We start from the raw sequence: 24,321 nt of genomic DNA, 5'->3' as shown, positions 1-24,321 counted from the left end.
GTGGATATGAAGAATTTTGCTAGTGGACAATCCTGTTAGTCTGGTTTATAATTTAATTGTGATGACATTTAATGTCTGATTTTGAATAGGTGAAAAATGTGCGCATATAAATAAAAATGACATTAAGTTTCAAAATTTTGTGTCATTCCTTTTCCATTTTTCTATAATTCATGCTAAGATTTTTCTTTTTTCTAAGAAAAAATGTTTTCGTTGTCTTAGCACTTTTTTCCTAATGGAAAGTTTTCATTTTCTCACTCTTCATATAAAGAGATAAATTTATTATAGAAAATAATTCTCTCAAGAGCTATAATTTCAATGTATTGATAGTCCAAGTATATTTTGATATAATATGCTTTTCTATAACTCACTCAAAAACCATGATACAACTACTGCAGAACTGATTGTGGTATTTAAGAATTTTGTTGGTATCTAATTTAAAGCTAAGTGGGTACTTAAAGTAGATGATTTTGGTTATGGTCATTTGTGTCAATCATACTAACACTAACTCACTAGTAGCTTTGGAAGAAATGTTTTCTTAAAATATTGAGTTTAGCAGATATTTTCCGGCTTTTAAATTACTACATAAAATGTCATTTGAACTTTTCTACTAGCACTCGGGAAAGAACTATTTCCAAAACATGTGCCATATGTATTATAATAGATGTTTGATTTGGATGGATACATTTTAATAAAAATTTTGATGGTCTATATGGGCTATTTATAAGAATCTATTGAATAAATAGTCATTATAAGGGAATGTGATCAAAGAAAATTTGTCTACATTGGTTAATTTGAATTTTTAATATTTAAATAAAGCCATATATTTTAGCTAATCTTCTTGTAATGGGTTGTATTGTATTTATTACTCCATAATATTTTTATGATGATATTTTGCTATACTGAAGTAATTCAATGATTGGCCTGATGGCCATATTTTATTTTCATGTGCGCACTGGTTAATGGGCAAAGCATAAGAAGCATAGAAATCAGTTTAAACTATTTCTATTGCTCTTTTGATAACTCAATTAAATTCTTTTCTCCAGATAATTAAAAATTCTAAAGCATTTTTACAGATTTTAAATTGACTCACTAATGTCTTGAACAGTGTGGTCATAAAAGTAACATTGATTTTACTAATGGTATCTTTCTTCAGCATCAGTGTTTAGGATTGGCTGTGTATAAATAATAGTAAACTTTTGAATCCTCTTTATTTCTACACTAACTTTGTTTTTCTAATTCTGCTAAGTTGTGGTAGCTAATCAATTTGTCATCAGTTTTTGTGTATTCCTTTTTATGGTGTGCATTTGATTATATCTTCCCTATGACTGTACACAGGATTCTTTCTCAAAATGACTTGAGGCCCTTTCCTTCACTGTCACTTTTTAACCTTTTGAGTACATCCACTCACACCCATCTCCTTTGTCTATGTCTGTCCATTACACGATGTGATCACAGAAGAAGCGGACTCCACAAGGAGAAGATATGCAGGTCTGTCTCTTCTACTGCTTTTCTTTGTTATGATTTCATTTATCTAACTTGTCCTAGAAATTTTACCATTTTTTACTCATTTCATAATTTTTCATTCCTCTCTAATATAACAAAATGCTAAATCTTACAAGCATTTTTAAGATATTTATATATTTAACTTTTAATAACAATTGCTCCAATTAGATGGATATAATTAAAATTATTACTTTTTATGTAATATGTATATATATGCAATTTTTCCATAACTGGATAACTAACTGAAAATTTTATATATATAATAGCTAGAGTAACAAATTAATCATAATTTGTTTTCAAACTTATTTTAGACTTAAAACTGTTTTCAGGTTTTTTTTAAACATAATTCCAAAAGTATTTTTATTTCTAACACAAGTTCAGCAATGTTCTAGACTGTGGAGAATACCAAAGACCTAATCCATACCCTAAAGAAGCTATCAATATCCCTAAGGAGTTAAGAGATGTGTATAACATACTATGTTTATGTACCAATACAGGTGATTCTAACAATATATTCTACACAGCTATAAAGAGAAATAAAATTTCTTTCAACTAGATGGTCAGAAAAGACTTCACAGATGAGTTAACACTTGAGCATTCATTCAACACACATTTATTAAACACATGTGGTATTGTTCTAGGTGCTGGAAATAACTGAGCACACCAAATAGCTTCCTATCCTTGTGGAGTTTTTCTAGTGTGAGTCTAACAAATAAATGCAAGAATTAATTATAGGCACTATGAGATAATTCTATTTATACAAATAGAATACAGTGGAATCAGAAAAGATGGTGTGATCATTTTCACCTGGGAAGGACAAATATTAGTCCAAGACTTCATAGAACAGTTGTATTAAATATTATTAGTAAAAGCTAGAAAAATGTTGGCCTCTTGTATAGAGAGTATTTCAGGTAGAGGAAGCAATATGGCCAATGGCATCAAGTTTAAGCAAAAGTAGGCAGAGACTGTATTTATGAAGATTGTATTGGTTATTGAAGCATGTAAAGTAACAGAGTAACCAGGTCAGATACTTGTTTCTAGAAAGATTACTTTGGAAGCTATGTAAAAGATGGACTGGAGTGATATAAGAAGGGAGATCATTTATGAAGATATTGTAATGATCAGTTAAGAAACAATAATGGTCTGAATTAAGGTATCAATAGAGGCAGTCAATACATGAGAAGTTATTTAAAGATGTAGAATCTATAAGTCTTTGTCACCAATTAAATATTACTGATTCAGGAAGAGGAGGGATAAGATAATCTCAGGTGACTGAAATGTTTGGATAGATGGTGGTACATTTTATCAGGATAAGGATAATAGGTTGTACAAGTGTTAAGGGAAAAGACAGAGTTCATTTTGGGGATGGGTTGAGTTTAAGCTTCCTTTGAAATATTCAAGTATAAATAACTAATAGAGGTGATTGGATTTATGGGTCTAGACTCAGGAGAAAAGTCTGGGCTAGAGTCATAGACCTCTAATAGAGTATCAGCATTCAAGTGATGCCATTGGAATGAATGGAATCACCAGTAGCATATGAGGATTAAAAAGAGAGCCAAGAATCAAATTTTGGGGATCAACAACATTTATTTACATTTAAGGAGTAGATGAAGGAACAAAAGCTAGAAAACTAAGTTGAAAAGAATTATTTAAAGACAGTAGGGTATCCATGAAAGAAGAGAATTCAAGAAAAGAGTGCATTTAAAAAAAGGGTATAGTCAACAGAGACAAATTCCATAGAATAACAAATATGTTGTTAAATGATAAAACTATTCAATAATGATCTTTGCCTGATTGGTTTCAGGGAAGTTGTTGGGAGTGAAAGACAAATTGAGGAGAAAGGAAAGGAGATTGAAAAGAAAAAAATAAAGGTAGTGAATGTTAACTAGGCTTCTTGATGGCTTGGGGAATTTATAAAATTAAAAGTAGCTGCCATGGGAGACGAGGAGCTCACCAAAGATATCTAGAAAAATGGTTATAGTTTAGCTAAGTGAAAACCTTAAATCTGTGATGGTATTGGTTCTCTAAGATTGTGTGATTGGCTCATTACCACACTTAGGATGCAATTGTTTGGATCCAAGGTTGGAAATATGTGGGCTAGTATAGTAGAAAAGAGAATAATGATGTTGAGGGTGGCTGACAAGGAAAGTGGTTGAAGTAATGTTCAAATGGATTGGGGAGGATATTAGTCCTATTAAATCGTGTTGTCATGTTAAATCATGCAGAATTTTCAATGAACTGGGAGAGAGTGTTCAATGAAACAATTGGAATTTGTGGTGAAAACTAAGGCAATGGAGGAAAATTGATATTATTATCAGATATAGATTTAATGGTGTTTAGAATTTTCAGATGTTGGACAATTCCAAATAAATACAGTGTTTTGTCCTGGGAATGGGTTTCCAAGATTGAAGCATGGATTATAGTTTGGGAATACAAGGAAAGCAACCAACTTTGATGCTAGAATTTTTATATAGCTATTGAAGTTATTGAGGGCCTAAGCTTGATAGAAAATGAAGAAAATTTCCTGGGATGTAGGTGATAGCAGCTAGGAAGAATAATGATATGGACATAAAAGAAGTAGATTTTACGTGAAATTAGAAAAGTACACATGTGGAAGCAGCAGTGCACACCTAGAAGAATACTGATACCACTTCTGGACTTCTATAATACTACATAAAGTATAAGATTTTAAACAGCTTCCCCTCAGAATGTTTCTGAGTAACATAGTATTCTTGTTGAAGGATCAACATTCTGTTTATGGTAAGAGAGGAAATGAACACTCTCTGATGAGGCTGAGGATATATTTCATTTTAAATAAAAGGAATAGGTTTTCAGAGCCCACAGTGGAAAAGATTAGGATGTCTCTAAGCAAAGCAGGAAGAATTAGAGAAAGAAGCTCGGGGTCAGTAGGGTTGACAGTACAGGATGGAAAATGTTAAGAAAAGAATGATTACTGGGAAACGAAAGAATGAACCTTGTAATTTGGTAGTGGCAAAACAATGACAAAAATAAGGAATTTCAACTTAGAGGGGGAAGAAAATTCAGAGGTGCAACCTAAAGTTTCAGCAAAGGAATCTTCATGATATCTATAAAGGCAGAGGAAAAAGACTTGATTGAGGAAGTTTGAAGATTCTGAAGAGGAGAGGATTGATAATGGAAGCAACTTTTCTTACAAAAAAAAAATCTAAGTATCTAGGACATACGTGGAATGTATAAATTTATGTAGAAAAGAGAATGTTTTATTGCCTTCAAATACTAAGTTTTAAAGTACTTTGCATTGTTAACATAATTTGAGGTCTTTCTTAGCATGAACTTTTAAAACTGCAATTATAGCTATAGGTCCATAACACCTCCTTTCCTCCTGGTGTGAGGAAGCTGAAGTCTGAGGTTTCTGAATTTCTGTTATAGACCCCTAATACTCTGGGTGTGGCCATGGTCTGTATTAACCAACATTGTATTTAGGATTCCACAAACCCACCTAAGCCTAGAGAGAAATGAAGATTAAGACATTCTGTTCTAAAGAAGAAAGAGTAAAGAAAGAATAATAGAGAAGGTAATAAGAAAATGTTCAGAAAAAAAGGAATTCATTTTAGAAAAGAAAGCAGTAAATTTTGTGATAAACAATTCAGAATGAATTTCACTGTTCTAATAAAAGTAAGCTAAAGTTAAGGCTTTTCAAAAACTGTAGTACTTGACCAATAAAAGGTAATTATCTTTATTAGCCTGTCATTCACATTTCTAATGAATATGCAACTTGATTATTTTTCTTTATCAACACCACCTATTAATACTTCAACCTAAAATATGATGGAAGAATAGTTTCATAAGTCTAATCATTCCCTAACAAAATGTATGTTTTATGTTTTAAGCTACAATTACATAGGACCTTTAATTGTATTACTAGGTCAAAGTACAGTGATTGCAACATCATTCTACACAATAAATGGAGGAATGGAGTTGATTACACATTTTGAAGCAGCAAAAATCATTGATTAGCACTTGGAAATCATAATCAAGTTTCTCTTAAATGACAAGTAGCGTGTTTTATTAGAGCGTATTGCACTTTTTCTTCTTACTCTTATGATATTTCATATGACAATTTAATTTTTTAGATAATTGTTAAGTCTAATTCAAAAGAGATTTTAAAAATGCTATTTGGTAAGTTACATAAAACAACACCTCCCCATCATAATTCTAAATTCAAGTTCCAACTGCACAAATTTTCAGAATTACTTCCAGTCCTGGTCATGAGTGTCCGACAATCTTAATGTTTGTATAATATATCAATTTTATTCATAAGGAGATAAAAGACATTTTTATTGGCCAGAGTTATCACCAGTTCCTCATGTCAATTATTATTATATTGTGATATGATTATGTTATGTTAGTACGTTAGTAAATTATCATTATAGTTGGTTCTATGCTACCTCAAGAGTTTTAGAAGACATGTAAAAAATTTCTGCTTCAGACCAACCATTGGTCTGCCAGATACTAATGCTAATTTGAAAAGTTGAACAATTCAAGTTGAAAGGATTTTAAATACTTCATAATAAGAATACAATTGGGAATAAGTAACATTTTTGTGTTATAATTATAATACTTAATAAAATAATTACTTTACTTTCTTTGGGGTTAGCTAAGAGAAGTTTTTCAAAATTAATACAATTACAGTATTTTTGTTTGTTTTAGTTCTCTGATTATTCTGAAGGTCACCCATTGATATGTATTTGGACTGCTATAACAAAATATCATAGACTGAATAGCTTATAAACAACAAAAATTTGTTTCAGTTCTGGAGACTGGGAAGCCTTAAGACCAAGGCACAGGCAGATTTTGTATCTGGGGGCTTGCTTTGTAGTTCACGGACAGCCATCTCTTCCCTGTGTCCTCATATGGCAGAGGAGCAATGGGTCTCTCTCTCCTGGGCCTCTTTTATCAGGGCACTAATCCCACAGAGCCCTCATGACCTAATCATCTCCCAAAGGCTCACCTCCTAATATCCTCATCTTGGTGGTTAAGATTTCAACGTAATAAATTTGGGGCAGGTACACATTCAAACCATAGCATACATCATTTCAAATTTGCACTTCAATTCTTGTCAAATTTGATTGACATATATGACATGTTTTTTATGCTATGTGTTTTTATATGACATTTTGTTGTACTCATGTTATGTCCTGAAAGGTAAAGAGAAGTAACATTCATTGTAGGGATAATTTAACATATGGTATATATGTTCACATATAAATGTACATATAAGCTGTTTTTGAAATTTTTCAAAATCTTAATGTATTCAATCGTATTACACATTCTATCCATTTTATAGATAGTCTATGTCCATTGATTACATCCTGTATTTGATGAACTCAGTATTATTGATATAAGTCTAAGACAGGGATACTCAAAACTGGCTCAGTCATGAAAACCATAACCTGTGTACCTTGAAATCTTACTAGAAAATGCAAATCACTCAGTTTATAAGGAGGCATAAAGTGTCAACTCTATATTCTATACTGTGCTAGATATCTTAGATGCTAGTTTATAGGAATATTTTATGTAAGTTTAAGCTGACATATTAAGTAATATATTTAACCAAAAAAACTCAAAATATGTATATGTACATATATTAAAACAGAACACATCTTATATGATGACTCCTATTGTTAGAGTACTTAAGCACATAAATGTTCAACTAAAAGAAAGAGGGTTAAGAAAATTCTTGGAACTTGAAAGACTAAGAATACCCAAGCATGGCATAAATAACTGTGGCATAAATAGCTATTCATTTATAGAGTAAATAACTAATTTTAAATGGGGGTTTGGAATGCATTGTTTTGTAGTTCTTTATGGATATAAAATTGAATCTGCATTGGAAAATGAATCCTGAACTTAAAATGTTACTGTTAAATTTTTAATATATTACTCATGCATTCCTAATACTGTACCATTCAATTTTACCTAGGCCTATAGAGTACCCCTACATACTCTCTGTCCTAAAAGTTTCAGCTACTAGGAAAAATATTTTTTCCTGTAAGGAATGTTAATCTGAGAAGTAGTATAAGAGCGCAGACTCTGGAACTAAACTGCCTCATCAGCTCCACTTATTTGCTCCGTCATGTTGTGAAAGTTGCTTTCTGTGCCTCAGATCCTTTTTCTGTAAAATGAGGATAATACTACCTCAAAGGGTTAATTTGAAGGTTATATGAGCTAATATATAATATGCAAAACACCTAAAAACTGTGTCTAGTACAGAGTGAGCACTATATATAAGTGAAGCCATTATTTTATTATTTTATGAAAATACTTTAAAACAATTTTTATTTTGAATTAACTGTACTGAAGTCCATGCATTTTGATGTGTAGGCATTCTTTCTATGATTTAGATGATTTAGAGTTTTTTATGTTATATGTATTACAAATATACTAATTTGTGGCTGCCAGTTTAGGAGATAACTATCATACAAGCCGATGCATCAGGACAACTACACCTGTATTCTTTTTTTTTTTTTTTCACCTGTATTCTTGAGTTTTATAATTTTTGAGGCAAAAGAGTTGGATTGTGTTAGAAAGAGCACTGAAATCAGATTGGTGCAAAATTTTTTTTTTTCATTCAAGGATATTATGGGTGTACAAACATTTTGGTTACATGTTATGACTTTGCCACATCCAAATCCTGATTTGAGGCGTGCCCTTTCTCCCTGCTACAATGCTCACCACGTCCATTAGTTGTGAGTTTACCCATCCCCAACCTGCAAAGAATATTACTACTGTGTGAGCACCTTAGTGTTGATTAGTCAGTGCCAATTTGATGGCGAGTACATGTGGTGCCTATTCTTCCATTCTTTCGATACCTCACTTCGGAGGATGGGCTCAAGCTCTATCCAGGAAAATATAGGAGGTGCTAGATCACTGTAATTTTTTATAATTGAGTAGTATCCCATTGTATACCTATGCCATATTTTATTAATGCACTCATGGATTGACAGGCACTTGGGTTGTTTCCACGTCCTTGCTATAGTGAATTGTGCTGCCATAAACATTTTCCTTTGGCAAGAGGTGAAGACAACAGGTCAAAGACAACCCAACAGATTGGTGTAAATTTTAATCCGGGTTCTGCCTAGAGACATGACTTTAGGCTGGTTGTGTAACACTTCTCATTAATCTCACTGAACTCCAGCTGGAGTAAGAGTTAATTATATTTTAATGAAAGCATAAAAGATCATTTCTGGGAAAAAAGAAAGCCTTCCTAAAAATAAAAGCAATTAAATAAATTTAAAAAGAGAGAGAGCCCTGACTACAATTTGGCAGTATAAACATCAGAATAACAAAATCATCATGGATAAATTAAAAGGCATGCAACAAACTGGGAATACTTTTGCTGCAACTTAGACAAGGTATTAAAAACCTTAATAGCTGAATAATTTTAGCTATTAATGTTATAAATAAATGATGTATTCTGTAAAACTCTAGGAGAAAAATAGACAAAAGATACCAAAAGCTATGTACAGATATTTCCCTAAACAAGAAATACAGTGGTAAGTAAATATATGAAAAACATTTATTTCAATCATAACAAAATAAATGAATATTATTTTAAATAAGATACTATATTTCAGTTATTTAAAAAACCATGGTGAAAGTGTGATAGTAGAGTAGCAGTATAATTTAGGATAGTCTTTCTGTAATGTACTTTCGCAAAATAAATCAAGAACCTTAAAAATGTTCACAGATTTTGACGTGATAGAAATAAAGATTCAAATAAAAATGTATGTACAAAAAGTTCACTAAATCATTATCTGTAGCAATAAAAAAGATGTTACCATGAATGTTAAATAATCAGGCAATGGCTAAACAAATTATTACTATATACATATGTAGCTATTTAAATGAAAACATTTATTGAGATTGGCACCTGTAATCCTAGCACTTTGAGAGGCCGAGGTGGGAGGATCTGTTGAGGGCGGGAGTTTGAGACCAGCCTGAACAAGAGTGAGACCCTGTCTCTACAAAAAAAATGGAAAAATTAGCTGGGCATGGTGGCATGGACCTGTAGTCCCAGCTGCTCAGGAAGTTGAGGCAGGAGGACTGCTGGAGCCCAGGAATTGGGGGTTGCAGTGGGCTACAATGATGCCATTGTACTGTAGCCCAGGATAGAGAGTGAGACCCTGTCTCAAAAAAAAAAATTCACATAGAAACTAGAAACATTTCTATTTCTTTTGAGATTTGAAAGAAATTGAAAGTAGTATCTGCAAAGAACTTGTTACAAAGTTTTATCCATAGTAGATAATTATAGTAGGTCTTAATTATCATCACTTAACAAATATACTTAGTCTTATGATTTATGTTTGTTATTAGCTAAAGCAGGGTTTGCAATAGGATTTTGACTCTAAATTTAATACATCAGTAATCTGTAAACAATGAATTAGTAAGGACTTTGGATAATTCTCATTTCTGAGATTGTTTAAAAGTAAAAAAGAAAATTTAAGAGTAGAACTGAGCATTGGGCTGTCCTTATTGACCACTTACGTTGTTCATCTGTAACATTAGAAACAAATCTAATTACTTAATTTTAATTTTTTGAAAAAATGCTTCCTTTTAAGAACAATAAAAAAAGTAATGTTTTATTCTCTGTTGCCCTATTTAGAGGCATGTTGGTATAACAGTAAAGTATGAAATTTGAAGGTCTATGTGATCTCAGACAAGTTTCTTGATTTCTCCCAGTCCCAGTTTTCTCTTTGCTAAAAAGGAGGATTGAAGGTTGATAGTTTGCATGTACGTGCACAAGTGTGTGTATACTTTTAATCAATAGAAGAACAAAAATAAATGACTAGCCAAAATGAAAAATTCTTCATTTCAAAAGAAAGCAAATAAATGTCAAAAAAGGAAAACTGTGGGCTTCTGTTTTTCTCATTTAGAATTGAAGGGTTATGTGAAAGATTAGAGAAATTTTCGCGTGTCTAGCAGGTAGTCAAAAATATATTATTAATACAAATCATGAATTTTTCAAAATATTCAAATTCTTTCTTTTAATATTTTCTAATGCCAAAATATACATTTATGTTCAGAATTATAGTCAATTATATATTTAATGTGTTAATAGTGAAAGTATGAACTTTGTTAATATAGGAATAAAAAGCCAATATAGAGACTATTAAAATCACCTTATAGCTAAATAACCAGCAAATTTGACTATGCTAGACTCAAATTATTTCCCAGTTATCATATGGCACATTAACCTACGATATAGTATAATTGGCCTACATAAAAGAAGATATTTATCATTTCTTAAATTCTTATTTTGGTGCTCTAAAGGTATTTCACATTCTAAAAATTCATTTGTTCAACAAATATCTACTAAGTATATGTTTATCAGGCCTTATTTTAAGTGCTAAAGACTTAACAGTGACAAAGACATACAAGATCTCACCCTTCATAGAAATTACATTCTTGAGAGGGGAAATAGTCCCTAAACAAGATAAGTTTAGATAGTTGTACGTGATACTATTTAAAATTCTTGGCTGGGCATGGTAGATCATGCCTGTATCCTAGCACTCTGGGAGGATGAGGCAGGAGGATTGCTTGAGGTCAGGAGTTTGAGACCAGCCTGAGCAAAAACGAGACCCCATCTCTACCAAACATAGAAAAAATTAACTGGATGTGGTGGTGTAAGCATGTAGTCCTAGCTGCTCAGGAGGCTGAGGCAGGAGAGTCACTTAAGCCTAGGAGAATGAGGTTGCAGTGAGCTGTAATGATGTCACTGCACTCTGGCTGGGGAGACAGAGTGAAACCCTGTCTCAAAAAAAAGTTTTTTCTTATGTAACCTAGTGGGATTTGAGTGGGAAAAGAGATATTTTAGATGGAATAATCCAGGAAGTCTTATCTGTGAAGGTGATATTTGAACTAAACCATAAGATTGAGAAGAAACCACCTATGTGAAGAAGCCAGAAGATATATATATAATTAAGACCAATAAGCAGAATATAAACTAAGGGCAATTAAAGTTCAGAATAGGTGAATAATTTAATCTATGAAGTTTTTTGTGAAAAGTCATTTAAATGTCAGTGAAGGATGAGAGTTTTAAAAATTTAAATTTTGCAGGGAGATGAATGAATAAAGTGTGACACTGGGTGGCAGTTAATTTATGATTAAAATATATTTGTTAAATTGTTTGCATTGAAATGAAAGAGTACATGTGTAATAAGTCTTTTGTAATCAAGTGTGGGATGTGACAGTGAAGGTCATAATGCAAAGCAAAATGATATTGAGTAAAATTAATTGGATTAATTGATTATGTGGCATAACTGATGAGGAGAATATAGTTTTAAATTATAGATCATGGAAAGTATGAAGGAAGTTGACAGTACTGTTCAGAATAAAGAAGTGAGAATCAGAAAGGAATCTCTAAAAAGATTAAAGCAAGACTATGATCTAGTCTAAAGTTGGGCTGATAGGGAAATAAGTTGAAACATTATCAAAAAATAAAAATTGGCCAAAGCAAAATGAGAAGCAGCTCAGAAAGAAAGGGGGGAGAATGTCATAAGGAAAGGAAAATGCTGGAAAAAGAAAAGAATAACATAAAAGTTGACTCTGTGTGAGAGCAAGAGAATGAGAGAGAGAGGGAGAGGAAGAAAGAAGAGTCATTTCATGACTAAATATTTCAGATCATGAGTTTTGGAGAAAGACACATCAGTCTCTGCAACCTACTAGTTATATGACCTTTTTCAAATTTTCTAGTAAGTAAAATTGAGAAAAAAAATAAGTCCTAGAACATATAGTTGTGCTGAATAAGTAACATAAAAGCTCTTAGCACAATACCTGACATATACAAAGTATAATTATTGTTAAAAACTTACTTGTATAGAGACCAGTAATACTAAATTCTAGAACTTAAGATTTTTAACTATGTCGTTTCTGCAGCTTTGTTACATTTCATTTTCTGTGCCTCAAGCAAGTAAAATTTTAGTTAAAACATTACTGAAGAAAAAGAAAATGCTAGACATAATTGTGATCAGTGGTTACCTGGTCTAGTGGGGAGAGGATTGACAAGGGAGCAGCATCAGGGAACTTCTTAGAGTGAAAGGAATAATCTATATCTTGATTGTGGTGAGGCTGCATGACTAAATACATTTTTCAAATGTCATGGAAATTTTTACCTAGGTTGTGTGAATTTTACTTTATGTAAATTATACCTCAATAAGTCTGACTTTAAAAATTATTGAAAATATACACAATTAAAATGGATTTTTATATATTACTCAAATAGTTCTAAATATATGTTAATAGGAAAATAATTTACTTAATCTAACACATCTCAAGCAATTAAAAGCCAATATTCCCTCCCAAGATGGAATTTTGGTGGGGGGAATATTAATGAATGGGGTGAGCCTATAGCTTCAGAACACAATGAAAAAGAAGAGATGACTAAGGTGGACAAGCTGGAAAACAAAGAAGGGACTTTGAATATAGAATAGTGGGCAAGATATTAATGAAGGGAAAGAAAGGTATTTAGGGCTCTCAGACAGTTCCAAGAACAGACAAGACAGTTAACCGAAAAAAAAAAAAAAAAAGATTCTGGATATTCTAGATATTTATTGGTAATGATTATAGGGAAAAGGACAGATATGAAATGTAATTTTAAATTGTTTTGGGCAAGCTGAGTCCTGATGAGTGTCCACTTTGAGATGGCTAGGAGACAACCGGAAATGTGAGTCTTAGAGCTTACAGGAAAGGTAGGATCTGAAGGTCAGAACCTTCAGAATTGAAATGACAGGTGAAGCTACGAATTAGGTAGAAATCATTCAGGGATAGAATGAAAAGAGAAAGCTAATAAGACTTTAGGAAATGTGTACATTTGAAAAATGGGCTGAGAAAGTAGTCTGATAAAGAATGAACTAAAAACAAAGTCAGAAAAGTACAGGGCCAAACAGTTGAAGGAGAAAATAGCAAGAATAGTGTAATAATTTTATCAAATGTTGTAGTGAGGTCCAGTAGAATGGTGCTAAAGAGGGATCACTCTATTTGGCAAATAAGATTTTTCTAGTAACCTTTGAGAGATAAGTGTTGCGGTATCAGACTTACCTCAGCTACAGTATTCAATGATGAGGTTTTTTCCTTAAGTAAAGTCACCATTAAATAAGAGAGTTCCAGGGGGAGGGAGTTCTTAATAAATGAACCAGGAGTAACCAAACAACATGTTGCATTTGACTCGATATTGGAAATACAGTAAGAGGCTTCCTCCATTGGGGTACTACTTTATACCTCAAATATACAAGCTCACTTGAAAGAACCCAAATGCTTAAGTCATGTAAAAGCTCATTGTTTTTATACTAGATACAATAGGTTCCACTTAAAAAACTTGCAATAGTGATGAATAATTGATGGTCAGGTTGTTAATTCCACATATTTTAATTCCACAGATTTTACTCCTAGGAAATTCAGTATAAGATCTAGTTATGACAAGGGAATTGGGAGCGTTTTAGTTTAGAGTAGTTAAGGAACAACAACCCAGTGATCAAAACCAATTTTTACTCTGCATTTTCTCAATCAAAGATTTCTTTGGGTTAATAAACTCTTTTAAAATTCAGTCAACATTTTGGATAAGTAAGTCACCTTAGTATAGATTGTTTTAATCCATAATTGAATTTATCATTCTATGTAGGTACTATTTTTATTTCTAGTTTACAGATTGAAAAATTGAGGTACGGATCAGTTAAATGACTTACCCAACCCATTTGAAGCTGGAATTTAAACCAAAACAATCTGGTTTTGTGCCAGAACCCATGTCCTTAACCATCGGAAATGGAAACTTTACTATGACAAGATGAAGGATGTAAAAGTGTTAACGCCAAGGAGGACCGTGTGCAGAGAATATTAAGGCAGAACAATACTAGAGGGCTGAGAAGAGGAGAACAAGAAGAGAGGAATTCAGAAAGGGAGATTTAATGGAGACCAACTCCATTAAACTCCAGTTTGCAATTATATTTAGGGTCCTCAATGTAACTAGTATTGGCATAGTGACATTTGAAAGGTTAAAATTCAGTCCAGTTTCTAGTTTAAGCTAGTCTATCCTGATGTCTCTTTACCTAATCCTCATCATTTTTGCTCTGAGAATGACCCTATCTAACTTTTATTCCTCTTTATTCTCGGTATTGAACAGGAACGTTTCATGAGATTTCTCTATGTGTGCAACATTTGGGATACATTCCTTTGAATTCTGAGGGAGTGTTATACTACATGACATTAGTTACTCTGTGGGGTCATTCTTGAACCCTTGACCAATAACAGGCATCAGCAGCATCTTTAGAAAAAGAAAGACAATTTGTTGTTGAAGCATGAGTGCTATTTAAAATCCATATATCTATTTCCTTTTCTCATTGAAAATAATTATTCCAACTTAATGGTAATCCTACTTTGATTAAAAATGTTAGTATCTAAAAAAATTTAAAATAAAAATGTTAATATTAAATACCACTCTGTAAAATATTTATTTAGATGACATGGATAAAATGATATAATTAAAATTTATTTCTTTTAATTATAATATTGCTACATAAACTTCACTTATTTTATCTCAATTCATAACCCAAGTATATAATTATTTTCTAGGATGATCACCATGCATATAGGGAGGAAATTACTATTACAAGTCCTTTCTTATTTATTCTTGCATTTGGAAGCTTATACCACATTTGCAATATATAATCATAATTTAATTTATTTTAGTAATGTTTCCTTAATTTAAGTATCAAAAATTTTATTTCTCTCTACAAGTTTTCTCAGTTTAATTTTCCAGACACAGTTTAATCACTTTATTTGACATGCCTGTTGTTTGCAACACAGTATTAGCCTAAAGGAAATTTAAATATTCTACAACAGCATTGAAAATATAAAGTGAAATATCATATCTAAAACTGATTTATTTTCCATTTGGTAATTTTGTCCTATTTATTTCACTCCTCTTTATGTATAGGAATCCCTTTATGATTCTGCTCTTCTTGAAGGAGGAACAAAGCTAGGTTCATTATTTCACACTTTCATTATGGTTTTGGGGACATGATCACATGTGTTTGGATCCCTTTAAGAATATACATATAATAATAGGGTTCTACAGTGAATTATTTCTCATTCTTCATCTGCCTATTTGTCTGCCTGACTTGGAAGGTAAAAGATATCTTTACTACTCTCAAAAATATTTTATATTATCATTTTAATGCCATAGTTAATATAATTTAAATTCAGTTTATAAATAAGGTCTCACAGGAGTCTTAGAAATACTGAAATGAAAAGTATAGATTAATCAGTATAAACAACAGGAAATATTACAAGAATTGAGTTCGAGGGGAGTTATTGTGTTTAGGTTTTTATTTTTAGTTTCATAACTTAGGCCAAACATTTTGATAATCACTATTATCATTTCATTTTCTGTACAAGGCTAATTTTTGTAGGTTGCTTAAAATTCTTTGGATAGGAAAACAATCTACAGACTTTAATTAGACACACTTTCCTGAGCAAAATGCCTGACTAATTATAAATTTCAAAAGCTCATTATGTGTTTGATGCCATGACAATTTTTAAATAAGAATTTAAAGTATTAATAATAAGGCTAAATAAAAGTTGAGTTGCAGAGATTTCAATTTTAATATCATGTGAGCACTTAGATAAGTGATCATAGCACAAGGAATATTCTTTACTACATGACTTTCTGGTATACTTAAGAAAGACCGTATGGATCTCCTTTCCAGCATGGGCCTGATCTTTGTTTTTATATTATGGGTATTATTACTTTTGTGTCATTTTTAAATTAACATTGTCAACAATTCTAAGTGTGTTTAAACTCTATTTCTAAGTAAACATAAATGTAAAGATGTATTTTTAAATTTCCTTATTAAGTTCCTTTCAACTTTCCACACAAGCTTGTGATATGTATTATAGTGGATGTAATTGAAATATAACTTATGGATACATTAATTATGTCCCAGTTGTGGAATACAGTGGTATTGATAATTATATCATGTCAAAACACAGTAAGATGGGAATAAGACATTTATATAGGGTAATAATATTGCTACTCTGTGAATTATATTTCTCTCAATGTAGGTATTTAGCCATAAGGTAAAAGGTAGAATATTCTGAAGTGCATAACACAAATGGGGAATAGTTTATTAGTCCAATGAAACTGACTCATGTTTATATCTTTTATTAATGGTTATTGTACTTTTTCTTCAAAGCAATTTTTATAATAACCATTATGTTCCTTCTCTGAGGGACATTCATTTTAAAATTTAGTTTACCCTCTTAAATATATCTTGTTTTTCAAACATATAGGAATTGTGACTAACAAGTTAAAAATAACTGCTATTAGAAAGTAATTTTCTCTTAAACACATCACTGTACATCAGGAAAAAAGTGTATATAGTGAAACAATTGCATTTTAGCCTAAAATATCCTTCTAGATTAGATCACCCTTATGATTCTTTTTCCTGAGCAAAGTTACAATTTAATGAACTTTTCAGTGTAGTCCATGTCTCTGTGTAACTGTCTGTGTCTCTCCCAGGCTCTAGCTCATATTTTCTCTCTCCCTCCCTCCCTCTTTCCTTGTTTCTCTCCTTCCTTCACTTCTTCCTTTATTCCATTCCTCTCTCTGCTTCTGTACACACACACACACACACACACACACACACTCTTTGTAAAGGGAACTTTAATGAATGCAATACCAGTGCAAACAGATTAAAAGTTTCTAGAGCACTTTACATTATCTATATTTATGAAATAGGTACGATAATATAAAACAACAAAGACTTAAACATCATTTGACTTCAAAATCAACCAGTGAAGGGATCATGTATCAGATGGAATCATAAAGAGTATCTAAGCCTCAGCAACATAGCAAGACCTCGTCTCTACAAAAATACAAAAAGTAGCCGGGTGCTATAGCATGTGCCTGTAGTCTCAGCTACTGGGAAGGCTGAGGCAGGAGGATTGCTTGAACCCAAGGGTTGGAGGTTGCAATGAGTTATGATGCTGCCAGTGCACTCTAGCCTAAGCAATAGAGTGATACCCTATCTCAAAAAAAAAAAAAAAAAAAAAAAAAAGTATTTGGTTAACTAGTTATTTTACAGATGAAGAGTTTTGTGCCCGGAAAAACAAAATGAGGTATTTGTAGTTGAGGGCTTTTGAAGCCAAGACTTGAACCCAAGTCTTGTCTCTTCTTATCTTCAAAAAAAAATGCTCTTTTTAAAGATTTTATTTAATCTTATCATAGGAGATTTTCTTTAATTGTGTCATAAATATAACCATCACCCCAAATCTGGGCAGTTCCAAGGCCCCATCAACTCTGTGGTGGTTACCTCCACTGTACTCCATAGGCACAAAACCCTGATCTTTCCCCATGGGCCAAATGCATCCTGATGTGTAATGTCAAAACCTAAATGATGCAAAAATCCAAGCCCTTTGAATAATAAAATTTTGGTTAGTCGGTTCACTGAATTTAGATGCCAAAAACAAACACACACTATTTCCTTAGATTACTAGATTCTTCCTAATTAACTTATTTCCCAAAGTAGTTCAAATATCAGTTTCTTTTTTACTATAGGGAAAGGAGCCTGTGAAATTTGTCTGTGGCATCTTCCCTGAAGTATTAGTCAAGGAATATGGCAGGGAATCAATGGAGACACACCAGACAAATATACACAGTAACAGGTAACCTAAATATCTAAAATAGATTGTCAATGTTGACAACCTAATTTAAAAGACTACTGCTCATAACTGTGAGCCTCAAGGTAGTACAACAATTCTGTAAGTTTATAGAGCATTTATTTTTCATTTCATTCCATTTTCATGTAAGCACATATGGAGTTCAGATGTCCTGTATTACTGGGAGCAAAGGAAAGATCATTTTTAAACAAATACGTTATAAACAAAATCAAATTAATATTCTTCCATTTCAAATGTTACACAATGCCATAAGTTATATATATTTTTTATTTCAGAATATTATGGGGTTACGAACGTTTTGGTTACATGAATTACTTTTGTACAGTTTGAGTCAAAGTTATAAGTGTGATCATCACCCAGATAGTGTGCATTGTACCTGTTAAGTGTGAATTAACCCATCCCCTCCTCCTCCCACCTACCTGCTGAATTTCTGTGGAATTTTACTACCATATGTATACATGAGTATTGATCATTTAGTTCCATTTTAATAGTAAATACATGTGGTGGTGGTTGTTCCATTCTTGGGATACTTCACTTAGGAAGATGGTCTCCAGTTCCATCCAGGTTTTTGAAAAAGATATTAGTTCCCCATTTTTTTAATGGCTGAATAATACTCTATGGTATACATAGACCACATTTTATTAATCCACTCATGTATTGATGGGCACTTGGGTTGTTTCCACATCTTTGCTATTGTGAATTGTGCTGCTATGAACATTCGAGTACAAGTATCTTTTTTATAAAATGTCTTTTTTTTCCTTTGGGTAAATACCCAGTAGTGGAATTGTTGGATCAAATGGTAGGTCTACTTTTAGTTCTTTGAGGTATCTCCATACTACTTTCCATAAGGGTTGAACTAGTTTGCAGTCCCACCAACAATGTGTCAGTGTTCCTTTCTTTCCGCATCCATGCCAGCATCTGTTGTTTTGGGACTTTTTGATAAAAGCTATTCTCACTGAAGTTAGGTATTATCTCATTGTGGTTTTGGTTTGCATTTCCCTGATGATTAGAGGTGTTGAACATTTTTTAATATGTTGATTGGCCATTATTCTATCTTCTTTTGAAAAGCTTCTGTTCATGTCTTTTACCCACTTTTTAATGGGGTTGTTTGATGTTTTCTTGCTGATTTTCTTGAGTTCTTTGTGATTCTGGTTATTAGCCCTTTATCAATGTGTAGCATGTGAATATTTTTTCCCATTCTATAGCTTGTGTATTTGCTCTATTGGTTGTTTCCTTGCCTGTGTAGAAGCTTTTTAATTTGATCAAGTCCCATTTATTTATTTTTGTTGATGCTGTGAGTGCCTTGGGGACTTCATAAATTCTTTGCCTAGGCTGATATCTGATATAAGAGTTTTTCCAAACTCTTCTTCTAGAATTCTTACAGTTTCATGCCTCAGGTTTAAGTCTGTTATCCATTGTGAATTAATTTTCGTGAGTGACAAGAGGTACAGATCCTGTTGGTCAGTCTTCTACATGTGGCTATCCAGTTTTCCCAGCACCATTTATTGAATAGGGATTCTTTTCCCCATTTTATGTTTTTGTCTACCTTGTCAAAAATCGGATGGCAATATGAGGATGGTTTTATATCTGTGTTCTCAGTTCTGTTCCATTGGTTTATGTCTCTGTTCTTGTACTGGTATCATTCTGTTTTGGTTACTATAACCTTGTAGTATAGCTTGAAGTCTGGTAAATTGATGCCCCCTGGTTTATTCTTTTTGCTTAAGGTTGCTTTGGCTATTTGGGGTATTTTCTGGTTCCATACGAAGTGTAGAATTATTTTTTCTAGATATGCAAAAAAATGACATTGGTATTTTAATGGGATTGCACTGAATCTGTACATCATTTTGGGTAGTATAGACATTTTAACAATGTTGATTCCTCAGATCCATGAAAATGATATGTTTTTCCATTTGTTTACATCCTTTGTGATTTCCTTCCTCACTATTTTGTAGTTCTCTTGTAGAGGTCTTTCCCTCCTTGGTAAAATATATTTGTAGGTATTTTATTTTCTTTGTTGCCATTTTGAAAGGTACTGAGTCTTTGATTTGATTTTCAGCTTGACTGTTGTTGGTGTATAGGAATGCCAGTGATTTGTGTACATAGTAACCTGCTTGGCTGAATTTGTTTATCAATTCCAGGAGTCTCTTGGCAGAATCTTTGGGGTGTTCTAGTTATACTTTTTAAGTAATTTACTTTTTATTTATTTATTTATTTTATTTCAGCTTATTATGGGGGTACAAAAGTTCAGGTTATATATATTGCCCATACCCCCCCCCATCCCCCCGAGTCTGAGCTTCAAGCATGTCCATTTCCCAGACAGGGCACATTGCACTCATCTTGTAGGTATACACACATCCCCTCTCCCCACCCCCATCCCCCCTCCCACCCCCCGAGTCAGAACTTTTTATCATTGTATATCAGGTATTTTGGAAGGTATTCATTTAAATGAAAATTAATTTTCTTCAACAGCTAGTATATGATTGTCAATCTGAAAAATGAGATTTTTTTCGTGGTTATTAGATATTGAAAGAATAGTTAAAATATTCAGCAAGTCAGTAAAACCAAGGACAATATTTTCTTCTTGAATTGCACTGCCTTTTAAAATAAAATTATGATATGAAATATTATATATTCTCATCCCATGAGCTGTTTTAATGATTTCTATACTTAGTCCTCTGGCTGTTGAAAGAAATCAGTGTTTTTGTGGTCTTTCCACTGAATCTAGAAAATAAATATTTCTAGATTTCTCACCTGTAATTGTCATCTTGAAGTGAGCAAATAGCTATATACACCAAATATACCTTTTCATTCATTGTACTTCATTTGGTATATATCTAAATGGTGAATTTAACATTGAGAGAGTATACAATTGGCCCTTTTAGCTTTGTTCATTTTAAGTATGTTATTTCTGTCACTCTTATCATTATTGTCTGTATCTCCTTTTGTTTTGTGTCTGTTCCACATTGTTTACATTTTCTTAAAAGAAAAGTTTATATAGTATAGTTTATTTAGTAGAGTAGTTATCAAAAATAATTTTCTCCTCTCAATGGTTTGGCAAAGTATACTTAATTTTAAAAAATGTCTTTTTTATATAAGTAATATACTTTTTTAGCTTCAATTAGAAAAAAGCCTCAGATAATATTTTGATTTATGTTCAGATTACATTTATTATATCTGTGTATTTTGTCAAAATAGATTAAATTTGTTAAAGCTATCTTTGTCTATTTTGTTGTCAATTATTTGGTTAGTTTCAACAAAACACAGTTTGGGGCTGGGAATCTTCACTATTAATAAAAACTTCAAATTGACACAAATAGCTTTAATTCTTAAATCTAACTGGAAAACAAACTTAAAGTGTACTTTTTAAAAGGCTACAATTTAGAATAAATTCAACTATAACATGCAAATGTTTAATGATCATTCCACAAGTTTTTGATATATTATTTTGTTAAAATGTAAACAACATAAATTTATTTTTAACCTCAAATTATTTCAAGGCAGGTCTTAATTTTGTGGAGACATATAATAATCAAAGATAAAGGAATTACAAATGTGATTATTTTCATCAGAAACCTTCATGGAACAATCCCTTAGTGAAATTTTTTCTCTCAATTATAGGAAGACAGTTTTTTACCTGAGGCTAAATATTTATATAAAGATAGAAGAAATGGATGGGATGGGGAGCAGAGTGAATGTTTTAAAATTGTTAAATTAGCCACAAGAATTTGAAATATTAAACAACACAGTTTCTGGAAGACAGACATCTATGATGTCTGTAATTGCAAATTTCTAATTTTTTTCTGAAATTTGAGGTTCTTTCTTGAGTTTTGACATTGAGCTTAAGTGTTTTCCCTCTTAAGATCCCCAGATTTGAGCGTTTTGTTTATTTAAGATCACAGGATGGATGATTGAGTCTGCAATCCCGCTGTATTCTGGTCACTGTGTGACTTAATTGTGAATTGCTAAATCTGTGTCCTTACTTCAAAGAAGTTTGGGGTATGAATGGGATATGATAAAATTTTTGTCTTTTATGAATTAATTAATTCTAAATTGTATCCTTTAAAAAAGTGCAAGTTTGTTTTCCAGTTAAATTTAAGAATTAAAGGTTTTTGTGCCAATATGAAGTTTTAATTAAGAGTGAAGTATTCCCAACCCCAAACTGTTTTCTGTTCAAACTTATCCACATAATTGATGATTTTTGTAGTGCAAATGTATATAGTAAAACCTAAGCAACCACTGGCTTACTACCATCTAATTTAGTCATGTTCAACTATATCTTTGGGTTAAAAATCTGCTTACATGCCATAGCAAAATTATCAATATGCCTTTAACTTTCTCTGTATATAAAGTAGGTTTTTTTTTAAGTTTAAAATAACTACAAAATTAGTTTTTATTTTAAGAACAAGTAAACTTCTTAAATGGCTTGTGTCAAAATAAATAGCTTACAGAATATGTGGTATGATTTTAGGAAACATGTTAAATCAGCATCAACAAAATACTGAATTTTTTAAAGTAAATATCTGACAATGGGTCACAAGTTTCCAATTTGAAAAACACATATATTTTGAGGTATTTATGAATTCCAGAACATCCACTTTGTACTCTGCCTCAACATTTTTAAACTAGAAAAAAAGTCCTTGCATGATTTAAATGCATTATTGGGAAAGCCAGTAAGTTTTGATAAAAATGTCATTTATCAAGTAGAAATACTAAAATTGATGAAATTCAAGAGGATTTGTATATACACATATCAAAAAAATACAGGGCCATTTCCAGCATAACTTAAATCAACTCTGATAGTTATGAAATAAGGTATTTATGAAACAATTTATGAAATGGAAAATAATATTTTCTCAGTTTACTTAATAATTAACCTTATACCAAATAGAATTTGAGATAACTTGAATATTAGTTTAATACTTTAAAAGATTTGCACTTTAATATATAGACACAAACATATGCAAACTTTTGTTGTAAATGTATTTTTCCAAGAAATCTGATTATCCCACTACCCTCTTAGTCAAATTTTATTATAATTTGAAAATGCTTTGATATTTGATTTCAAACATATAATGATTATAATTTTTAAAGCATACTCAAATTACAAAATCAAATCAAACCACTAAGATGTCTTCTATAATAAGCATAGTTCACCACATATAAAAGCATGAATCTTAGAGATTCCTAGATAAATTTACCTTCCAAATTTTTATTTTGGAAATTCTGAGACTATTTCAGCAAGATATTAACAGATAATGAGTGGAGAAATAAGATGAGTGTTCAGTTGTCAAATGATTATTCTTTACTGCATGTTTTTGAGGGTCTAGTATATGTAAATTTTTATGTCAATCAGAGAGAGGGGGAGAGAGCGGGTGGAGATTGAACAAAAATCTGCTTTGTCACTTTCACTTATTTTCCTTTTATAGAGTACAGCATAGGATATCAGAATTGAAAAAAAGTTTAGAAATTATGTGGTCCATTCGTGAACCAATGAACAGCGCTTCTACTTGCACTGATTGATTCTTCTAAGTTGTTTTCCATTCCAAGGAGGAAAAAAGACTAAGTTTGGTTGAAACCAAAATATTATTTCTGGGTTGTTTTCCTTAGATAGAGCAAAGGACTGGCAAAGAAAAATCAATTTGCTGGTGAAGAATCCTCTATAATGGATCTCTTGATCAATGTGAGACTTTCTTCTCTAACGATATCATTCTTTATGGAATGTTTTCTTTATGGGAAGAGGTTATACAAATGTAGAAAAGGTATTCCTTTTGAGTCAGATGACTTCATTTGAGTCAGACTCATATTACCTGACTTCTTATGTGTCATAATTTTGAAGAGAGGCCTGTTTGGTTATTATCCCAAGGATTATTCTCCTAAAAGGATTTAAAGCTATAAGTTAAAAGGACATTTACTCAAGTTTGTTGACTAAATTAATCCATTGAGATTTCATTAGTTAAGTCTTTAATCAGAATTTTTTCCATTTTGAGACCATCCATAGATGATGAGATTTGATTGGGTCTGGAGATGAGAGATTTGTTGGAGATTAGAGATTGTAATTTAAATGATAACCTATTAATATTTAAATGGTTATCTCACTCTATTGGC

At 31.8% G+C, this 24,321-nt stretch overlaps 1 protein-coding gene across 36 annotated transcripts in view; it reads left to right on the top strand.

The window, feature by feature from the left end:
• Window positions 1-24,321, top strand: part of RIMS2 (regulating synaptic membrane exocytosis 2) — a 640,638-nt gene that overhangs the window by 455,765 nt on the left and 160,552 nt on the right. For 9 of the 36 annotated variants that reach the window (XM_069466111.1, XM_069466120.1, XM_069466117.1 and 6 more), the window contains one exon: window positions 1,456-1,488. The exons of 24 other annotated variants lie outside the window; for them this stretch is intronic. In XM_069466111.1, coding sequence (XP_069322212.1) covers window positions 1,456-1,488 — 33 coding nt within the window. Of the gene's footprint in view, window positions 1-1,446; window positions 1,489-24,321 lie in introns of all 36 variants that reach the window. 3 more of the 36 variants (XM_069466118.1, XM_069466128.1, XM_069466131.1) reach the window with 2 other exon arrangements.

The sequence above is a fragment of the Eulemur rufifrons genome, chromosome 3 (genome assembly GCF_041146395.1).
Source record: "Eulemur rufifrons isolate Redbay chromosome 3, OSU_ERuf_1, whole genome shotgun sequence".
NCBI classification, from domain to species: Eukaryota; Metazoa; Chordata; class Mammalia; order Primates; family Lemuridae; genus Eulemur; species Eulemur rufifrons.
Note: the sequence above shows the minus strand (reverse complement) of the source record. Positions and strands in the feature narration are given on the sequence as shown.